This window comes from Oryzias latipes, chromosome 9 (genome assembly GCF_002234675.1).
Source record: "Oryzias latipes chromosome 9, ASM223467v1".
Lineage (NCBI taxonomy): Eukaryota > Metazoa > Chordata > Actinopteri > Beloniformes > Adrianichthyidae > Oryzias > Oryzias latipes.
Window position 1 is genome coordinate 23,512,123 of NC_019867.2, and position 19,628 is coordinate 23,531,750.

The 19,628-nt window shown below is 38.2% G+C and overlaps 1 protein-coding gene across 15 annotated transcripts in view; it reads left to right on the forward strand.

Annotated features, from left to right (window-relative positions):
- The window catches only part of arvcf (ARVCF, delta catenin family member), a 265,429-nt gene that overhangs the window by 163,635 nt on the left and 82,166 nt on the right, over positions 1 to 19,628 (forward strand). For 12 of the 15 annotated variants that reach the window (XM_023958692.1, XM_023958698.1, XM_023958694.1 and 9 more), the window contains 3 exons: positions 5,752 to 5,910; positions 6,432 to 6,452; positions 12,554 to 13,194. In XM_023958692.1, the coding sequence (XP_023814460.1) occupies positions 5,752 to 5,910; positions 6,432 to 6,452; positions 12,554 to 13,194 (821 nt within the window). The remainder of the gene's footprint in view (positions 1 to 5,751; positions 5,911 to 6,431; positions 6,453 to 12,553; positions 13,195 to 19,628) is intronic. The other 3 variants (XM_023958695.1, XM_023958696.1, XM_023958704.1) reach the window with 1 other exon arrangement.

The following is a 19,628-nucleotide window of genomic DNA, read 5'->3' on the forward strand; positions in this document are numbered from 1 at the left end:
GTTGTGCAAGCTGTTACATCACACTCTAGTCAGCTGGCCTGTACACCTGTAGAATCCCTGCTCATACAACGCTCTGATTGCCCGATTTCCTAAATTTGAACAGTCAGACTGGAAACATGAAACGCAGTACAGGCATGCAAGGATTGCGCACTTAGAGCTGTGACGGTGTGGGATTTCTGATCATCGCAGTGATGAAGCAACAATAATCGCAGTTTCGCGGTTCACCCCCCCCGAACACAAAATTCCTGCGTCGCAGATGAATACAATGGAAATTAATAATTCCAACGCAGTATTCTTTATTAACAAATAACAGTAACAACTAACTATCTAACTAATTGACTAACCATATAGGTGTTGTAGAATGAGTATGTGCTGGAACTTGAACAGCACTAGTGGTCCCCTGCAGTGCGTACGTTTTGGAGGCTATGAAAAATGGAAAACTTGTCCCTGCGTTTCATTTACGTCACCCGTACCTACTCCTTGGGTGTTAAGTGTTCGCAACGACCTGTGGAAAAAAAGTGCATGAATTTTTTGCACAATGGGTTCACCAATCGGTGTACGATCTAAACCTGGACGAGCCACCTGTGTGCCCCGTACAGGTTTTCCCATTTTGTACCTGTATCCACCTATAAGGGTCTACTGCTATCATTCACTCCTTAACCAATAAAGGATTTGTAACCATTGAAATAATGCTAAAGTTTGAACGTTTGATTTTGTATGTTCAAGAGAATAAAACAATTTTGGCGTTTTGTAACAAATTCAATGTTAAGGTTGGTTTGTGCTTATTTTTTCTATGAAATTGCTTTAGGTGGGACGAAGATCTTGTAAATTACTAACCATTTCCACAAGCTTTTCTTTGAAGTGAGCTTTATTCCCGCTCCTTTAGCACAGTTTCCTTAATGCCCTTTATGCCACCTTATCATTATCTCACTCTACCTCATCTCTCTTGCCCATGACGGCTTTCCTGATTCTCCTCGACCCACAAGCAGCGGCTTTTCTCCTGTGGCCGCCATGAAACGGCCCTCAGCCAGACAGCTTTTAATCATTTATTTAAGGGCTGTAATGTTGGGTTTAGCATATGCGCAGATAGGGGGGAGAGAGCAATGAAAGACACTGCATTAATCTTGGATCAAGAAGAGGTCCGTCGGTGAACCTCAGGGTCATCGACCCTCATCCCCCCACTCCCCTTTTATACAGTGTGCAGAACAGCCCTGCATCTTTTAAACAAGTGTGAGATGCTCATTTCCTAAAGCATTTCCTGCTTTAAAGGCTCCTCTATTTTTATGCCATATGTTTTCAAAGAAAAGTCACATGACGCCACATACTTGCAGGAACGTTTCATTTGAACTCAGCTGAAAACGCCTCTTACATCGCTCCCAGTGCACGTTTTGGTGTCTGTTTACCGCTGTGTACGCACGCGCTGTGATGTCATCAATGTACGATTTTGTAGTTCTTTAAAGAACTAATGCAAATAAGCCCGCCACACCACAGCCATTATCTATCCCAGCGAGGTGTTCCTTATTTACATTAATGGGGTACACGGCGGCCTAATCACATGAGACGGTAAACTGTGGAGTAAGGTATACCAGCATGTATTATGTTATTGATTAGAAGTTTTTTATCACTATTTTTTTGGATTGTTCAGAAAAGTGTTCCTACTGTTTTTATGTTACATTTAAGCACTCTGGACCTGATGTTGTCTTCTTGTGTTTTTTTATTCTTAATTGATTGAGCTCCAAAAACATACACTCTATGTTGGTGTAAAAGTAAAGGTTAGAAGTCTGTTATATTAGGAAAATTTCATAAAGACATTTTTTTGTTGTAATTGGATCTTTTACTGCGACACAATGTCACAAATCTAAATCAAAATATCTCAAAATTAGACTTTTTAGTGCAATTAGTAAGGTTAAAAATAATTGCAATTAAATATAGATAATGAGATTAGTTAATTACAGGTCATAATTAATTAATCACACAAAATATTAATCGCATGACAGCACTTGTATTTCTAATAAAAAAATGGTGGGACGTTATATAATGATTTATATTTGAAGCTCACATTTCCTGGCGATGCAACAACTCACTTTCGCCATGATTCAGTTTTAAGCCTTAACTTTTGGTCACAGTTTTTTTTTGGATCGATATATGATTTGAGTTTTACAAAAAAACAGCAAAAAGTTTAGACAGACTGGTACGCAGTAACAATGCAACGATTCACTTTTACTACGATTCGGTACAACAGTGTAACATACGGTTTGGTTTTAAACCAAGAATTGGGGCATCCCTAATATTTACTACACATTTTGGAACGTTACACTCATTTCAGTTCTTCTTCCAATAATTGCAACGATGTTTCATTATCAGTTTGACTGACCTGTTTTGCTCTTGAACTATATATTATAAACACACCTGTGTTTTTTTACTTTGAGGTTAGAGTCATGTGTTTCAATTTGGCAACTAATCAGCTGCCAAACTCGGGGCTCAGGATTTTTTTTTCCCAGAGAGGACATTGAGGGTGCAGAATTCTGGGTTAGTGGAAACAAAAAAGAAAAGCCAACCTTTTGACAAATCAGCGGTACAGAGTGGAGATAAATGAGCAGCGCTTTAGCTTTGAAGCCGGAGAGAAGCTGCCAAATCAATGAAAAAAAGTGTCTTCAAAGTCCTCTATATTGTTGCTATCCTCGGACAAGACATTCTAGTTCACTGTTTTAAAGGCCTACTCCGATGTGTTTTGGTGTTTTTAGCAGGTTCTTGTAGCTTTTTTCTAATGGAGGACATATAAAAGGAAATTGAGCTTAAAATTCCATTTCTGAGTATTTCTTTATTTAAATCGTTGTGAATCAGTAATCGAAAAAGTGCTATTGAAAAAAAAAAGCTTATTTGTGATGTAAAAAGGCGCAAGGCGGGTCACAAGCTCCCTGCTTCGCTTCATTCTGATGTAGGACTAGATCCATCTTCATTTTCCTCATCTGAGGTGGCATCTGTTTCAAAACTGTACGGCAGAATAGCTCAGATATTGCTTGGCATTTTGTTGCACTGGTAATGTAAGGTGGGGGTGTGAGGCTTGTAAACTAGCAGGAGAGAGTTTGTAAACGGAGAGCTCTCAGTAACGGAGAAGGGTAGTGGGAGTGGGATTGCCCTGCGCCAATTTCTAATGAACAACTGCCGCTCTGAAGAAACTATGTGCTAAACGATACTGGTATTTGCATTTTAGCTAAAAATTGTATCATAATAACAAAAGACCACTGGGAAAACTTTTACAATATTTCAAAAGAAGATCATAGTGGAACTTAAAAAGAAGAAAGGAGAAGAAATATGTTTTTGGTCAAATTAATTTTGAGGACATTTTATACAACGCACACACAAAAGACAGAGGATAGCACTGATTGCTGAAGACATGTTGTTATCTTTTACCTTTTTGTGTTACACCCCTCACCTGAATATATCAGTTTCATCCATAGTTTTATCCAAAGCAACAGATTAAATATATGTTTTAAAAAAAGCAAAATTTAGGCTTTGTTTTTTGTTTGAAATAAACCTATTTTACAGTGTCAGTGATTGTGGAGGTTTTTTATTTTTTCTGCATTTGCGGTTTACTAGAAAATATGTATATACTTCATTTCTTTCATGTGATAATTTTACTAGACAATTGTAATTATTTACTCTTATGGAGCAACGACACATTATTGATAACTTGATTTAAATACTATCTTGATTCTATTTTTTCTTTTAAATACCGATATCAGAAGTCTAAACTTTTTTATTTTATTTTTTTGCTGTTCTAAATATTCTCTGAAACCATCTTTTGCAATGTAGGTTAGGATGACGAACTGCTCTTTTTTTAGTTTAGAGGATTGGCTCTGTTAACAGTTAAAAGAAGGTGCAATCTCTTTCAATTCCAAGGTTTTATGTGTCAGGTCAAAAGAAAAGAGCTTTCCATTCTCATGGGGTCGTAAAATAAGCCTTGCACAGAATTGGTTGTGCAACAAAGCTTATTGTGTTACATTTTGTCATAAATTATTCAGCAAAATTGGGGCTAAACTCTATAGTCGGTGTAAAAAAGAAAGTAGACACCCATTAGCCTGGGATTTATAAGTCATGGTTCAAATAAAACGTTCATGCAAGTAACGTGTACCCTGGTGCTTTACTTTATGAGTTGATAGTAAGTTAAAGGCACCTCTATAAAAGATGTGGAAGCAAATGTGGCAAGGAAATGGCATTGATTGTGCAGTTGTTCTCAGATTTGGGAAAGCTACATTCCAAAGCTTATTTCCAAGCTGTTAGTCAGAAAAACAGTTTACAAGTAAAAAGAAAACTGTCACTTTTTCTTCTATTTGAGGTTTATACTGTGATGTATTGTGACATCCAGGACAAAAAAAAAACTTGAGTTAAACCCTGGTACAAATGTTTCCAGACAATCTTTTTTTTTTTCTCCTGACCTTTCTGTGCCCTCATGGAGCAGCTTTGCTGTGAGTGAGCTTACTTCTAAACTCCCGATTTAAATGCCACTACAGCCAAGACTGGCATTGTTGTGGATGCTTTTATCTGACCACATTGCATTTGTGGAAAGAGTGGCTAATGGTTGAAAGAGGCATTATTTTAGGAATCTTTGCAGACTCTCTTTACTGCCTGTTAACATGAAAACAAATAGATTAAAACTAAGAAGCTTCAGTAAAATTTTAACTGTACTTAAAAGTGTTTTTATCATCATTTGTCATTATATTGCTATTACAAATTACATAAACATACTATTACAAAAATACATAAAACCTATATACTTTGTGTTTTTCAGGTTAGAACACCTTATTCTGGAAATTCTTGAGAATACTGTTGGGTTAATTTTCATACTGGATTTTACTAACTGATTGATAATGCAGTTAGTAGTGGAGATAACAATATATGTTTGTTTTAAATATTATTTATTTATTCATTTTTTATTTTCCTCAAACAAGTAATTTACAGCTGCACCAAAGGCAAAACACATTAAACCTTCACTGTCAAACATGGTGGTGGGAAAATGATGATATGGGTTATGATGAAATCCTTCATGAACTCATGTGCATTAAAGAGGACTTTCAGACCCCCTCTGATGGATATTGTGCTTTAGTTTTTAACATGCTCTTGTGGCATTTTTCTGATGATGGAGGAAAAATGAAAAAAGGAAATTAACCTCAAAATTGTATTTCTGAGTACGTCTTTAGTCAAATTGTTGTGAATCAGGAGCAGATGCTGTTTTGAAAAATAGCTTATTTGTGACTTGGAAAATAAATAAAGGTATAAATAAATAAAAACAATAAAAATATTGTAATGCTGACAAAGAATACAATTAATACACTTGTATATATTAATGTGTTGATGTGTGATCAATTTTGTAATTCATATCATGTTAATTTGATTTTCATGCTTCTTTTATATCAAAAATGTTTTTTTGAATCCATTCATTCCAAAACTAAATTAAACTTTTTTAATTGATTGTATTAAAATTCATGTGGGTTGTTTTATTCTCTCGGTTTTATTAATTGTTTGATGTGTTTTTGTAAATTGCAGGTGTTGTTAATATTGAATAATCCCTGTTTGCCCCTCTTGCATTCTAATGTAATTCAATACTGCCGTCGCACAATGGAAGATTAATCCTTCTGTTTCTGAAGAGTCCCTCTTGTTTTTGGTCTTTTGTGCTTGATAGCAATTATGGAAATTTGCATTAATAGTCCGGATTTCTTCAATTTATTACTGTCCTCACACTCTGTGCAGGAGCAGAGCCCCATTAACACCACACCCCTGGCCATGATGCAGGAGCCGCAGGAGGTGGTGGAGGAGACCGTTACCATAGAAGAGGATCCCGGCACTCCCACTTCTCACGTCTCTGTCGTCACATCCGATGATGGAACTACGCGGCGGACAGAAACTAAGGTGAGGCAGAAAACTGTGCCATGCTTGCTATTTACAGATTCAAAACAAAATGTCTATTGATTTAGATTTTTTAAAGATCTTAATTTGAAAATTGTAGAAAAAAAAAGATGAAATCTGCTTTTGGATTATGATTATTGCACCGTTACTTGTTAGAAAGACACCTGAGAAGAGTTGCATTGTTGCATTCTAAGGATCACTGTCAACTCATTCCAAGAAACCTTACTAAGTATATTATCCATTTCAATTTATATTCAAATTATGGATTTGGATTACTGCTGCCAAGAAACACACTTCCACTCCCTGATTCCCATTCTTAAGAACTCTAAATCCCACAATTCTAATGCCCAAAGTGGCTTTAGATCCCTCACGTAGCATTACTTATGCAATGTTAAGAATAATAATGATAATTTAGCCTTACTTATGCAATGTTAAGAAAAATAATGATAATTTCTAAGATGTGTGCTTCTAAAAAGCTATTCTCCTGATTCATCCTGTACTGTACTCTGTCGTTTTTCTGTAAGGATGTGTCAACAAACATGAAGGTGAGTTTACTTTTATAGCACAATCGCTTTTGTCACCTGCTGAGTTTAATACGCACAAATAAAGTGGCAGTAGCAGCACACATCACATTCTGCATAATCGCAAACTAAACACAAGCCCTTTTCTCTATAGTACTTTTGTTTTAGGCCACCGCTTGCTGCTTTCTGCTCTCTGAGTAGAACTCAATGTTTTTGCATGTTTATTTCTCTCTCTTTAAAATTAGTTTTAACATTTTGTGGGACAAAAGAAATTGATTAAAAGGTATCTTCTGCAATTACACATTAAAGACCCAGTCAGATTGTTTATTGATCTATGTTAAGTGTTCCCAGTGGTCTTTTAATTATGATTTAGGCATTTTTAGGCAAAATAAATAAACCTGTGGCGCTTTTTAGGACATAGTTTCTGCAGTGGTAGTAGTTCATCAACCTGAGCTGTGGGCAGGACAGTGCCTATTTCACCCATCTGTTTACACGTTCACCTGCTAGTTTACAGCCCTTCAACCACCGATCTAAAATTAATGGTACAACAAAAATGGTGAGCAATGGAACTATCCATCTGTAAAGTTTTGAGCCAGATGCCAGCTCAGACGTGGAAAACAAAGACGAACATGGATCCAGTCATGTACAAGTAGCTGCATCAGAATGGGGTAGAAGCTTGTGGCCCACCCAGCATAGTTTCTAGGTCCATCTACAAGCTTTCTCAAACAGTTTTTTTAATCTACTAATATTTCACTGCAATTTGAATAAAGGAATACAAATTGAAGCTTAATTCACTTTTTATATGTTCTCCATCATCACAAAAAGGCTGGTAGAACATGCTAAAAACACCATTTTCATCAGAGTGGGTCTTTAACAAGTAAAAATGTGAATACTCAATAAAACTAAAAAATAGAGTTAACTGGAAGAAATACTCTTCAACCAACATATTTAATTATGAGTTTTGTTGATTAAAATAGTTACTTTCCATTATTATATTCCAGAATAAACAGCTTTTTTAAGAAAATTTAAATGTTTATTTCAACAGATTTATAAAATCGTTTTGAAAAGTGTCATTCTTTCTGTTTTCTTTACAAAAAAGCGTTATTTTCCTAAATTTTATTTCAAATTTATGTAACTGCATTGTCCTATAATCCTGCCACTAGATTTCTTGTAGAGTAGGGTTAGAATGTTTACACATTTAAAGACTGACTAGATGATGATTACAAGCTTGTGTTGCTGCACTTTATACACAGATTTAGACACAGTTACAGTTGGCTGTTATCAAGACTTCCAGAGAAGTGGGGAGCGCTGTGTGGAGCTCTCACTCCAGGGAGTGTGAAACTGTAATTAAAAAGCCTGGTCTAATCCCACATCAGGGAGGACCCATTGCTCTCCAGTCTGTTTACTGAAACGTGATTGGCCACACACTCGCACACTTGCAGGCTATTAAGCACTGGCATAAAGAACTTGTTAAAAATTATTTACAACAGTAGACACGGCAAATAGCCTTACGGATAAAGGGCTTTAACAGAGGACATGAAGAGAGAAGGACAGTGTTTTACCCCCCCTACGACATAGAAGACTTTTAGTTTTCTAAAAGTCACTTTGGGTAGAAAATAGGGCTGCACGATATGAGGAAAACTTGCGATATGCGATATTAGTGATTAATATTGCGACGACGATATAGCTTGCGATACATGAACAAACAACTAAAAACAGCATTTCCATTTCACTGCAGTTAAAATAGTCAACATACCTTAAATTATACTCCAAATTAAACTAGTCTACCAGGGAAGTGAGCATCTAACACAAAAGGGCTTCATCCGATTAGTCAAATGCATTAATGGACTTATTTTATTTGCTAAGTACTTTAAGCTGCAATAAGATTTTTTTAGCACATCTAAAGTAACCAGTTATTGTGATATTCACCGTCTTTTGCGATATGCATATTGCACAGCTCGATATCGCGAAAACGATAAATTTGCGATTTATTCTACAGGCCTAGCTGAAAACAAATTTATGATTATAGTAAACTTGGTGGGCATCATTGTTACTTCCTCCTCAAGCTACGTTCGACAATGTGCGTTCAAGTTTCTACATCCAGTGAAACATCTATGTGAATACATTTATATGCGCTTGTCGGGCTTCTGCGTTCAAAGCTCACGCATTCAGACGTTACTATCAGTTTCTATGCAAGTTTCTACAACCGTTTTCAGGCTCTAAGTACAAAAGTTAAACAAGGTCAAACTTTGACCAATCAGGGACTTTAGGGACTTCAGGGACACTTCACAGAGGTGTCAACTCTTTGAAAATTGATCACAAAGGAGAAATTAATAATTGCCAGTTTGTGCCCGGAAGAAATTCCAACACCAAGTCTTTTATGAATTGGAATAGAGCTGTGCAAGAAAAAGCTTGGAGCATGATTCGCAAGATTTGCACTGCTTCAACATTTCTCACCAAGCCTCTTTCAACTTTAGGTGTCGGACATGAGCTAGGATCGGGTAGCAACAGTCCACTGTGAACACCATGTGCTAACACACGTTCAAGACACGCTTACCACGCGTTCTTAAATGCGCGTAACATACGCGTTATATGCTTGGTGAAACAAAAATTAAATGGATACACTCTATACCATTTAACTGCTATCATTCAGGCCAGCTTCAATCCCAGATATTTTTTTGGGGTGGTATTTTTTCTTTAACTTCAAGATTTTAGTTTTTATAAATCACTAAACCTAGACAAAATGGGAAAAAAAAGACTCAATAGTGGCAGGTAGCCATGCACCGGCATATACCAGGCCACTGGGAGAAAATGTTTTGCTCAGTGTCTTGACCAAAGACACTTGAACACAGATGGGTGGGTACAGCAGAAATTGAACCGGACATCAGAAGTTGACCGTTCCACCTCTGCAACAAAGAACTGGTGTCATGGGTTCATAGTTGTTAAATCGACATGTGACTCTCCCATTCTGACCTCTAAAATGGCCTCTGTGGCAAACAAACAACTAACTGGTGTTTTTGAACTGCAAGTTTGTCAGTTTTTGTAAACAAATGGGTTTAATGACCTTATATCTGGTCGAAATGCCAATGACCATACCGCTAAAAAAAAAGTTTAAATGGCCTCAAATGACCTATGCACTCCCTGTTTTTATGTTTCCTCTTTTTTTTAACCCTCATCCTTTTCCCATCTCTTGTCATTTCTCACTAGCTCAGTTTTATCTATGTGCTTTTGAACCAAAGTCTTTGCATACTGTGCACTCTCTGCTGCTCTCCCTTGATGGTTTCTCCGCCATCCAACTGTTGAACGATAAAACACAGACACTTCTCTCAAGTTTCTGATCTACAGTCTTAGCTGTTTCTTCAGTGGTAAACATGTTTCTTGTGATTTAGCAGCAGCTGTATCGCTAAAATACTAGGGAGTGAAAAGAAAAGTGGCACTCTGACAGAATCGATGTAGAAAACATGTCTAATTGATGATATAGAACTACATTTAGCTGTTTGTCTCTCCTCTATAAAGCTTTCTCATAAAAAATGTGAAACAACCATGAGTGGGTTTCTAGAGTAGATTAACTGCTATTTTATAATTTCTTCACTGATTCAAAGTAAGTTGGTTTTCATTGTGTGTGTAAATTAATCCATAATTAAATTTAGTTACAGGCCTGTCCCAGTATGTCATGTCAATGCCCTCGGCCATCATCCAACCCCTCTTTTTCCTGCTAGCAGAGTCTTAGTGGAGTCTGAGACACTTTAGGCTTTGACCAATAAAGTCTGCACTATTTTTTCTCTTTGATAAAACCCAATCAGAGTAGACCACACAAGAAACATTCTAACTATCTAACTTTCATGAAAGACTCAATAGGAAGCCAAACCATGTGGATTTTTGCTAAGTTTCCCCCCCACACGCCCTGTAGGCTGCTTAACAGCATAAATTACAAGCTCTCCTTGTCTCGCCAATCCTGCATCAGTCTCTTTAAAGTGAGAGGCTGCAGAGTGCTGTGAATTGGACAGTTTGACACCTGCTACAGTTTCTTCCATTTTACCAGTTTGTAAACAGCTAATGACTATGTCTAACGGCGATGGTTTGAACAATTTTCATTATTGCTGTCATTCACAGCCTTCAGAGCTACAAAATACAGAGAAATCTGTGAGACTGCTGGGTCTGTCCTAACTCGCACTCTTCACCAATTCAGCAATTCCTTTTTTTTGGGTCCAGTTAATAAAACTTCTGCAAATTTCAGAGGCTCCACTGCGGCTTGAGGACCTCATCTCACCCTAACATGACAGTTTAACGGCTTTTGAACTCGGGCTTACATCAGAGTCTTCTAAACCTGCCCGATGGTTCTCTTTACAGCTCCTTCAAATTGCCTAAAAAGCTGACCTACGATATCAAGATTTGGTGGCTGTAGCCTTCATTGAACACTTTCTGCAACTTAAATGTGATTTATTTATTTATTTATCAATACATCAACCAGACTGCATTCATTAAAAAGAAATAGGAGGAGAAATTTTAGATGCATGGCTTTTAAAAACACCTCATTCTTCAGCATATGATATAAATCTATATGTCCGTAAGACAGGGGTGTCAAACTCATTATCACTGAGGGCCACATCAGCATAGTGGCCGTCCTCAAAGGGCCAGATATAACTTGTAAATGTAACTAAATGTAATGTAAAATAAACGTAACTACTCCTTTATGTTAAATAACTCATTATTTATTTATTCGAACTTTTTAAAGTGACAATTACAGTTGCATAGAAAACATATGTTTACTTGTTACTCTAGCATAAATCCTTTTAAATTTGATTCGGTTCGGTTAGGTTATATGGACAGTGTTTAAGTTCTAACGTATAGTTGCCCAATCTGATATTTCAAGTCCAATTCCCCCTAGATATAAATAAATACACACCAATTTTTATTTTAAGAAATTAAAAACTTTTATGCTCTCACAGGCCACATAAAATGATATGGCGGGCCACATTTGGCCCGCGGGCCTCGAGTTTGACACATGTACCTTTAAGACATCAACTGCAAAACATCCCAATGTACTCCACCACCTTAAAAACTGTAGAAGGTAATAATTACACTCTTACTTATTCCGCTAGCAGCTCATGTTAATGAAGCAAACAAACCTTTTTATTTTTAACTGTGCAATCCAAGACAGGGTGGCATCAAGAGGGAACTATTCAGTAATTGCTTGGAATATGGAAATGAAGCTTGATGTTCCTGAAATGGACATTGTTATTTAGCTCAGTCAGAGTCTAATCAAGAAACGAGGCCAGTGCAAACTTCGGCTTGTTTCGGTCGAGTTAATGAGGATAGCTTGTCTAACAACCAATATGTGGTTAGTGCTTTTTGTTTTGCACCCTTCTGTGCAGAACAAAGTCGATCTCAGTTTTTTGATAGCTTTCCGTACCATCATGTTTTATTTTCATTTTTTGCTTTTACACGTATAATGCTGTTTCCTTGATAGATGGGGATGAGCATCTTAGAATCTGCTTTTCCTTTAATACAAGACGAAGAAGATGATTATTTGTTTCTATCACCCTTACTAATTAGGAAAATACTTTTCAAGGAGGCAACATAATACCTTATTATTATGTCCTCAACCATGTCGATTGGGTAGCAGATTGGTTTCTATATTAGCAGAAAATCCAGAGAGGTTTTGGATTGCAATCTGCCTTTGTTAGGCCCAAGAGACGATACAGGAAGTATTGAATTTAAGCAAAAAAGGAAAATAAGAGTGTATAAAGTTCCTCACTAAATAGTATTCCCCCACCGTGTGGTACTACAGGCTGGTATGGTCCAGTGAAGTAGTTGTTACAGCACAAGACAAAACACACAAGCTGTTGAGCTCATCCTTAAAATCTGCACACATTCAGGGTTTAAACTTTATTTTAAGCATCCATCTTTTTCAACTCATTGATGAAGAACATTAATATCGACAGATAAAAATCTGATAAGACAGTTGGCATTTTGAACAAAAAATGGTGGGCTTTCATTTTTTTAATTTTTGCTTTTTTTCTTTACTATGTACATAGACTTTATATGAAATGCTTGAAGATGAATTAGATATGCTCTCATGTCATGTGACACTGTCCTATTGGTGCATGTAATCATCTCTGCAGGTGACCAAGATGGTAAAGACTGTGACCACCCGGACAGTCCGTCAGGTACCCCTTGGCCCTGATGGTTTACCCCTGCCTGAGGGCACATCCCCATTGGGCAGCTATGCAGATTCCATTGATCGCAGATACATGAAGAATGGAAGTGAGCGCTATATCACCCCTCAAGCAACATCCACCTTGACGCGAGGCTACAACAACTCCTACAATGACTCCTACGTTGAAACGCCGGAAAGCCAGTATGTGCGACACTACGGCCTTCACGATGGATATGCAGACTTGACGGACAACTATGGCAGTCTGTCACGTGGTGTTAACTTCAGGCCGCCGCGCTACCCATACATGCCCAACAGTTATCGCCCAGAGAACAGCTACACACTACCTATTCGCAAGGATGATTATGGCCATATGGCACAGCCTCAAGTTCCCATGGGGAGCAGCACGGTAGATTTGAACCGCTCACAACCAGAGCGCTTTCAGCCTGAGCCATATGGTTTAGAAGATGATCGCCGCAGCTTGGGCCCTGAAGAGGAGGAGCCATATGAGCTGGAACCTGACTTTTCCACTGCTAGCCGTCGCACCCTGCCAGGAACTAACCGGGGCCGCACTCACCGGGAACCTCTTCGTGATATGCCTCGAGTCAGGTAAGGGTCAAAACTACTCTTCTGTTTTGCCTTTGAAAGTGCATTGTTCGAAACAGTAACATCTTTTTCAAAAGTTTGTATTGTTAACTGATCAATACTTGGTCTAAACAATATAATCTGGCTTTGAATGCTAGGTGTGCTTACTCTTATGTTTGACTAAGGATCTTGATGTAAGAGAACATCAGAAATGTTGGAAAGAGAAAAAAGGAGTTTCTTTTATATCATGAAAAAAAAACATAGTTAATGTTAAACACTTGCATTAAATAGACATTTTCAGAAACACTAATTTATTGTCCTTTTCCTACAAATGGAAAGAAGGCATTTCTTTGTGTCAAAGGTGAAGATCAGTAATTGTCAAAAAGTGTGGGGAAAAAGTTGGCGAGGAAGTCTTTATCCCTTAGCTTCTAAAAGTTTTCTAAATTTTCAAGCAAACTGATTAGAGGAGCATAACCTCTAAATCCAATGTGTAGAAACAAACTCCTCAGCTTCTAACTGAAGCTTTGCCCTCTACCTTTCTGTCAGGCTATTTAAAATATAAAACTTTTTAAAAGTAAGCCTGAATTGAAATCTCAATATTTAAAGCGTAAATGAAAATTTTTTTTTTTTTTTTTTTTTACAGCCGATTAATACTTCTATGGTCTTTATTTACCACTTAGGCTTTAAATATTTTGGCAGAATGCAGATATGATGGAGAGCAACCACAAAAGCAAGAAAATTTTTAAATCACCTAAATTTAGCTAATGTATTCACACCCACATTGATGGAAAAGCTCATCTGTTAAAAAATGTGGAACCTTTTTAGAAAAGATTCCTCACAAGACTCTTTTTGTTTTTCACGTTTGGCTTTGCTTTGAATCTGGAGCACATTATTTGCACATAGTGCATACGCACAGTCACTCAATAAAATTTTTATTTTGACAAAATGTGTCACTCCCTCATTTACCAAGTAAGAGACGATTGCTATGACGAGTCATTTGTAGTTTGCCTTACATGTGTCACAACACAGTCCCAACAGCTGAGTGCATATTCCCCACACACTTGTACGCATACACAAACATGCAGTAATGGATTCATAGAAATGTTTGCACAGACAGGAATCTTGACTTTCTTGTGTTTCTCATTCACAAATTCTCAGTTTTTCCTGAATTTGAGAGCTGATATGTTATTCTGTGGTTCATATTTATTTCTCAAGACAAAAGAACGAACTACAGCTTGAAGTACTCACACTCCTCCAGTAAATGTCCAGTTATGCTGTAAAGCATCTTTTAGGTAAAGTGGCGTACTCACATACTGCCGTAGATGCAAGACGAAAAGAATAAAGAATTTAAAAGTTAAATATTTTCTGCAGCCGTGCCTCACTTTTATTATTTCCCACAACAGTGAAATCATTTGTGTGCTAATGCACAGATTGAGTAGTGAGTTTTTTTTTATTAAGGTTCAAGCTCTTAAGCAATGGATACACTGGGCATTTGACATGCATTATAACGCACTAAATGTGGGTTTAAGGACCTAGGTTTAGCTTGTAGCCCATGGTGTTCACACTGGACAAGCAGGAAGGGCCTTCTTCTTGTTTTTTTCTTTTTCTACTGTATATAAGTGAATGTCCACCAAAAACGATAAAACGATAACAATAAAATCATCAATAAAGGAAAACACCAAATCAAAAGCTGCCTAATTATCATTCTCTCTGGTTTTAAAAGCCAATGTAAAAACATGAGTTTTTAGCACAGATTTAAAATCATTTAAGGATCTGGCAGATCTCACTGACAGGGGAAGACGATTCCAGAGTTTAGGAGCAGCCACTGAAAACGCTCTGTCCCCCTTGGTTACAAGTCGAGTCCTTGGAACAACTGAGAGCATCTGGACTACAGATCGCAGAGCTCTACGAGGACGATGGCTCTGCAGGAGCTCAGAAAGATAAGGAGGTGCCAGACCATGTAAACATTTAAAAACCAAGAGTAAGATTTTAAAATCAATTCTAAAAGAAACAGGCTACCAGTGCAGCGAGCGCAGTATTGGTGTGACGTGATCACGCCGTCTGGTCCCCGTTAGTAGTCGGGCAGCTGAATTCTGGACCAGCTGAAGACGGTGGAGGAGAGACTGGTCGATCCTGGAATAAAGGGAGTTGCATGAACAACACTTTCCAGGGTGTCAGGGGGGAGATATGGCTTCACTTTACTGATTAATCTAAGATGATAAAAGCTGGACTGAACCACTGCACTAACTTGTTTGTCAAATTTAAAACTACAATCTAAAGTAACCCAAAGATTCCTAAAAAAAGATCTGTTAGAGTCTAATGATCCAATGGCACTGCTGCATCCTGTCAGGAGGTCCGTTTTCCCAAACAGAGGGACCTCGGTTTTACTTTCATTTAAGCGGAGGAAGTTTAGGTTCATCTGGACTCCCCCTAGATTTTAAGGGTACATAAATCTGGATATCATCTGCATAACAGTGATAAGACACATGATGCTTTTCAAAGATGGAGCCCAGCGGAAGCAGGTATAAAGAAAATAAAATGGGGCCTAAAATTTAGCCTTGAGGTACCCCATGTCCAAGTGGGTCCTTTGTGGATGAGAATGGTCCCAGTTGGACAGAAAAACTCCTATTGGATAAGTAGGACTTAAACCACTGAAGCGCTGTGCCTTTCACACCAACGGAGTGTTCTAATCGTGAGAGTAAAATATCACGATTCATTGTGTCAAATGCAGCGGTAAGGTCAAGAAGGATTAAAACAGCAGAATTTACATAGACCTTTCATAAAAGTGGCCACTTGAACGCGCAGTTCCAAGGGTGGTGCGAATGTAGCTTTATATTACAGTTGTTTGATGTTAAACAATGAGAATGAAGGCCTACACTAAGCACGAAGAGTTGTAAACTGTCAGTAGTGATGGTAAAACAGCTGACTCTCATCAAACAGGAGGTTTCTTCCTTACAGGAGACACGGCACTGATTGGCAAAGTCAACAGCCAATTAGGATGCAGAAGACAAGAAAAAAAATGTGCAAAATGGACTCTGGAAGTTTTTAATTTTTATTGTAGGGAAAAGTGTAAATTATCTGTCTTTATGTCCTCCACCCCTTCTTACTGATCCATTAGATGTTTGTGAGATGTTGTATGGCCATGAGCACCTATCCGTGAGCGTAGGTGACTTATGCTGCTCTGATTAATAGCCGCTTTTGAACTCTGCCAGAAGACACAGGCATCTTTAAACTAATCTCTAATGGCTCATCTCTCCCTGGGCGATCCACTTTGCTTCTCCAGCCCACCTGCACGCGGGGGTCAGCGCTCAAACACATGAACGTTAGTCTATAAACGCTGCACACATGCTCACCCTCACTCATCACCTAATTGAGAGAGGCGAGGTGGTCTTAATCTAATCCTCAGACGTCTGCAGGGAATGGCGCATAGATGTGATGTGAAACTGGCCAGCTCTCAAACCTGCCAAGGGGATTAAACTGATAGCTAATCTTTCAGGTTTATGATTTCTCAGAAGCACACTCTAATTTCATGCCTTTACTGGCACAAAACAAATGGTGACAGTAGTGGAAAATACCATTTATCTGTTGCTCTTACTACTTTGGCATTTTCAGAATAGCCAATCAGCTCCACAGAGAGGATCCGAGAGGCTCATTAATGTGGCAGAGATGGTATGTGTGCAAATATGAGATACAAACATCAGACTCCTGTCAGTAATCCTCTGCAGCTCGTCTCCTTCAATGGGACTGCTGGAGAGCAGGGTTTGGCTGCCACTGACAGATGACGAAAATAATTGACACAAGATGAGGAGAAAGCGGGATAACAAGGATGCGAGAAAATAACTAGTTGAATAAATGAGTGCCAAAGTTTGCAGACACGTATGCATTTCATATTCAGACACGAAACAAGAGCCGCCACGCATCTTTGGATAAATGCAGATGCGCACAAATAGCACGGACATTAAGCAGCTCCATTAACAAGAAGAGTGATCTGCGGTAATCAGGTTCAGACTATCGCGTCTGGCGGCGAAGAGCCCTTTCAAAACCCATGAATACACTCCTCCTTGCACACACAATGCGAGCAATTTAAATGCAAATCCTGACATTCCCACCACTGCCTCGTGATGCCTTCTTTACCAAAGACCTGCTGCATGAGCCTAGATCTAAACAGATCTGCACAACTGTCCATATTATCAGTGCATTGACATGGTTGCGATGAAGAGACATGATGTGGCACATTATGAAAGAGAATGCAATAGAAAAGGGAAGGGGGTGGTTTATTCATCCAGATTATATGATGTGATGATTCAAAGACCGTGAACTATTTGCTCTTTTAGTCGAAGAGGTTATGACAAAGAAAATCTAGTTTATAGAAATGGAAACATTGGGGAGCATGAGCATATGTACATTTTTCTTTGGCATATTAATGTCTATTAGCAGTTGGCAAGGACAATGTTTTGTTTTTGCAACTCTTTTTCTCTTTGAGAGAAAATTACACCCAAACCAAATGCTCAAAAACTTACCAAAATCTGCAAGCAATTGTGCTTGCAGATTTTTTCAAGGGGCGTTGTGAACCACCATGCAAAATCAATTTTTTGAGCTTTTAAGTGTATTATAATGTTAATTCCATACAAAAAGAAACTCTAAAGTGGTGTTTTGATGAGCGTTGACATAGGCAAGTGAGAACAGCCCCTTCCAGGAACAGTCTGCGCTGCCAGCACCGCCCCCAGGCTAACACATACACACCCACTTTCTCCGTAGAGCTTACAGTGTTTGGCAAAAACACTTTTATTTTAAATACACAATATGCACACCCATCTTTGCAAATGTTTGGATGTTGTTTGTTTTCGTGGGTGAGACGCAGACACGCTGACAAGGCCGACTCAAGGTTGTCTTCATGAAATGGGCACCCACACGAAGCGAAAGCAGGTGCCTCAGAGATCGAGTCGTCTTACTTTCAAGAAGGAGAGGAGCTCTAGAAAATAACTAAGATTTAATAAACAAAAAAATATTTTGGGTGCCAAAGGTAATACATTATCATATATGTGGATAGGGTTTATTATAAAAAGCTTAAGAATAGCATGGTATAGGCCCTTCAAAATGATGACATCACAGCTGGTGAAGCTGTCAAAGAAGTTAATAGGGCCAAAATCTCTTTTAGGTCTCAAAAAACACTTCAACATCCACTGACAAAAGCAAAACACACGTGTTTGGGATATTAAAAGGGAGTTTTGAAATCATTATCAGATTTGCACAGGACCTATGGTTTGGTGGCCATTTTGTGGCAAAGCAGGACAATTTGACATGTATCACAATTTTTTGCAAAATGGGAAAAACAAAACTTTCAGTTCCTGCGGTCTTCACAAATTTTCACAAAAGGCTGCCAGCTTAAATATTGGTTTTAGAAATTGCAGATTTTAAACAGGGTTATTGTGGCAAGCTCGCAAATGTAGCGTTTCCCTGTCGTTCGTACATTTTTTGCCGGATTATTGTGAAAATTTGATACATGACACCCTGGCTCAAGCTATATGAACATATTGGGCCTTTGGGCGTGGTTAACCAAAAAATCAGTTTGCAAGGAAATCCAAAAGATCCATCTTGCTGATCATCCCAAAATAGCAACAGAAAAGCAGCCATTTTAAAAAAGTTTTTTGTTTTTGTTTTTCATGAACTTGTCATGACCAGGGTGGCAGAGGCGGCTGGGGGTGAAAGGGCCTAAAGCAGCCGCTCAGTCAATGAGGCCAGTTCAAAGGGGCCATACAATTCTTATTATATTTATTTTGTATTGTGAAAAACTTTGGTGCTTTCACCTATTGTAAAAACGGCAATCTTTTACTTCATTATAAACTGTGGGGTTTTGATGTTGGATTGTTGCTCCTATGTATCTTCAATTAAACACTGCTAATAATGATACAAAGGTCAAATCCATGTTGTTTAGTTTTTACTTAATAGCTGAACCTGTAGCAGCACTTCCCCTCTTTTTTTTATTGTACTTTTTTGAAGAGAGCTGTAATCCACAGATGGAGCATCTCACTCCACTCCCATGAATCTTCTTTCCTTTCTGTCATTACAGAGGATTTAATATCCTGACAGATTGTTTGGGGAGAAGTTAATATCCCACCTCATCTTGTATTGATTTCTCTAGCAGCAAAGTCGCACAAAGTTGAGTAAATGCCTTAAAAGCCAATATGCTACTGTGAGTCTTTTTATTTTTTTTAAAGAGAAATTTGCCAGAGCCAAGGGGAAATTTCCTGCGGAGCCCTCTGCTACCTCCTCAGGATGCCTGCAAAAAAACACACCAAACATAATTAACATAAAACTCATAAAAATGTGTGCTCGATTTTACATTTGCGCTGACTTTGGATGTCGTTTTGCTGCACAACCAACCACCATACATCAAAGATGGTGAGAGGAGACCATCTGGTCTCTGTTTTGAGGGTAAACAAGTCTTAAACTGGGAG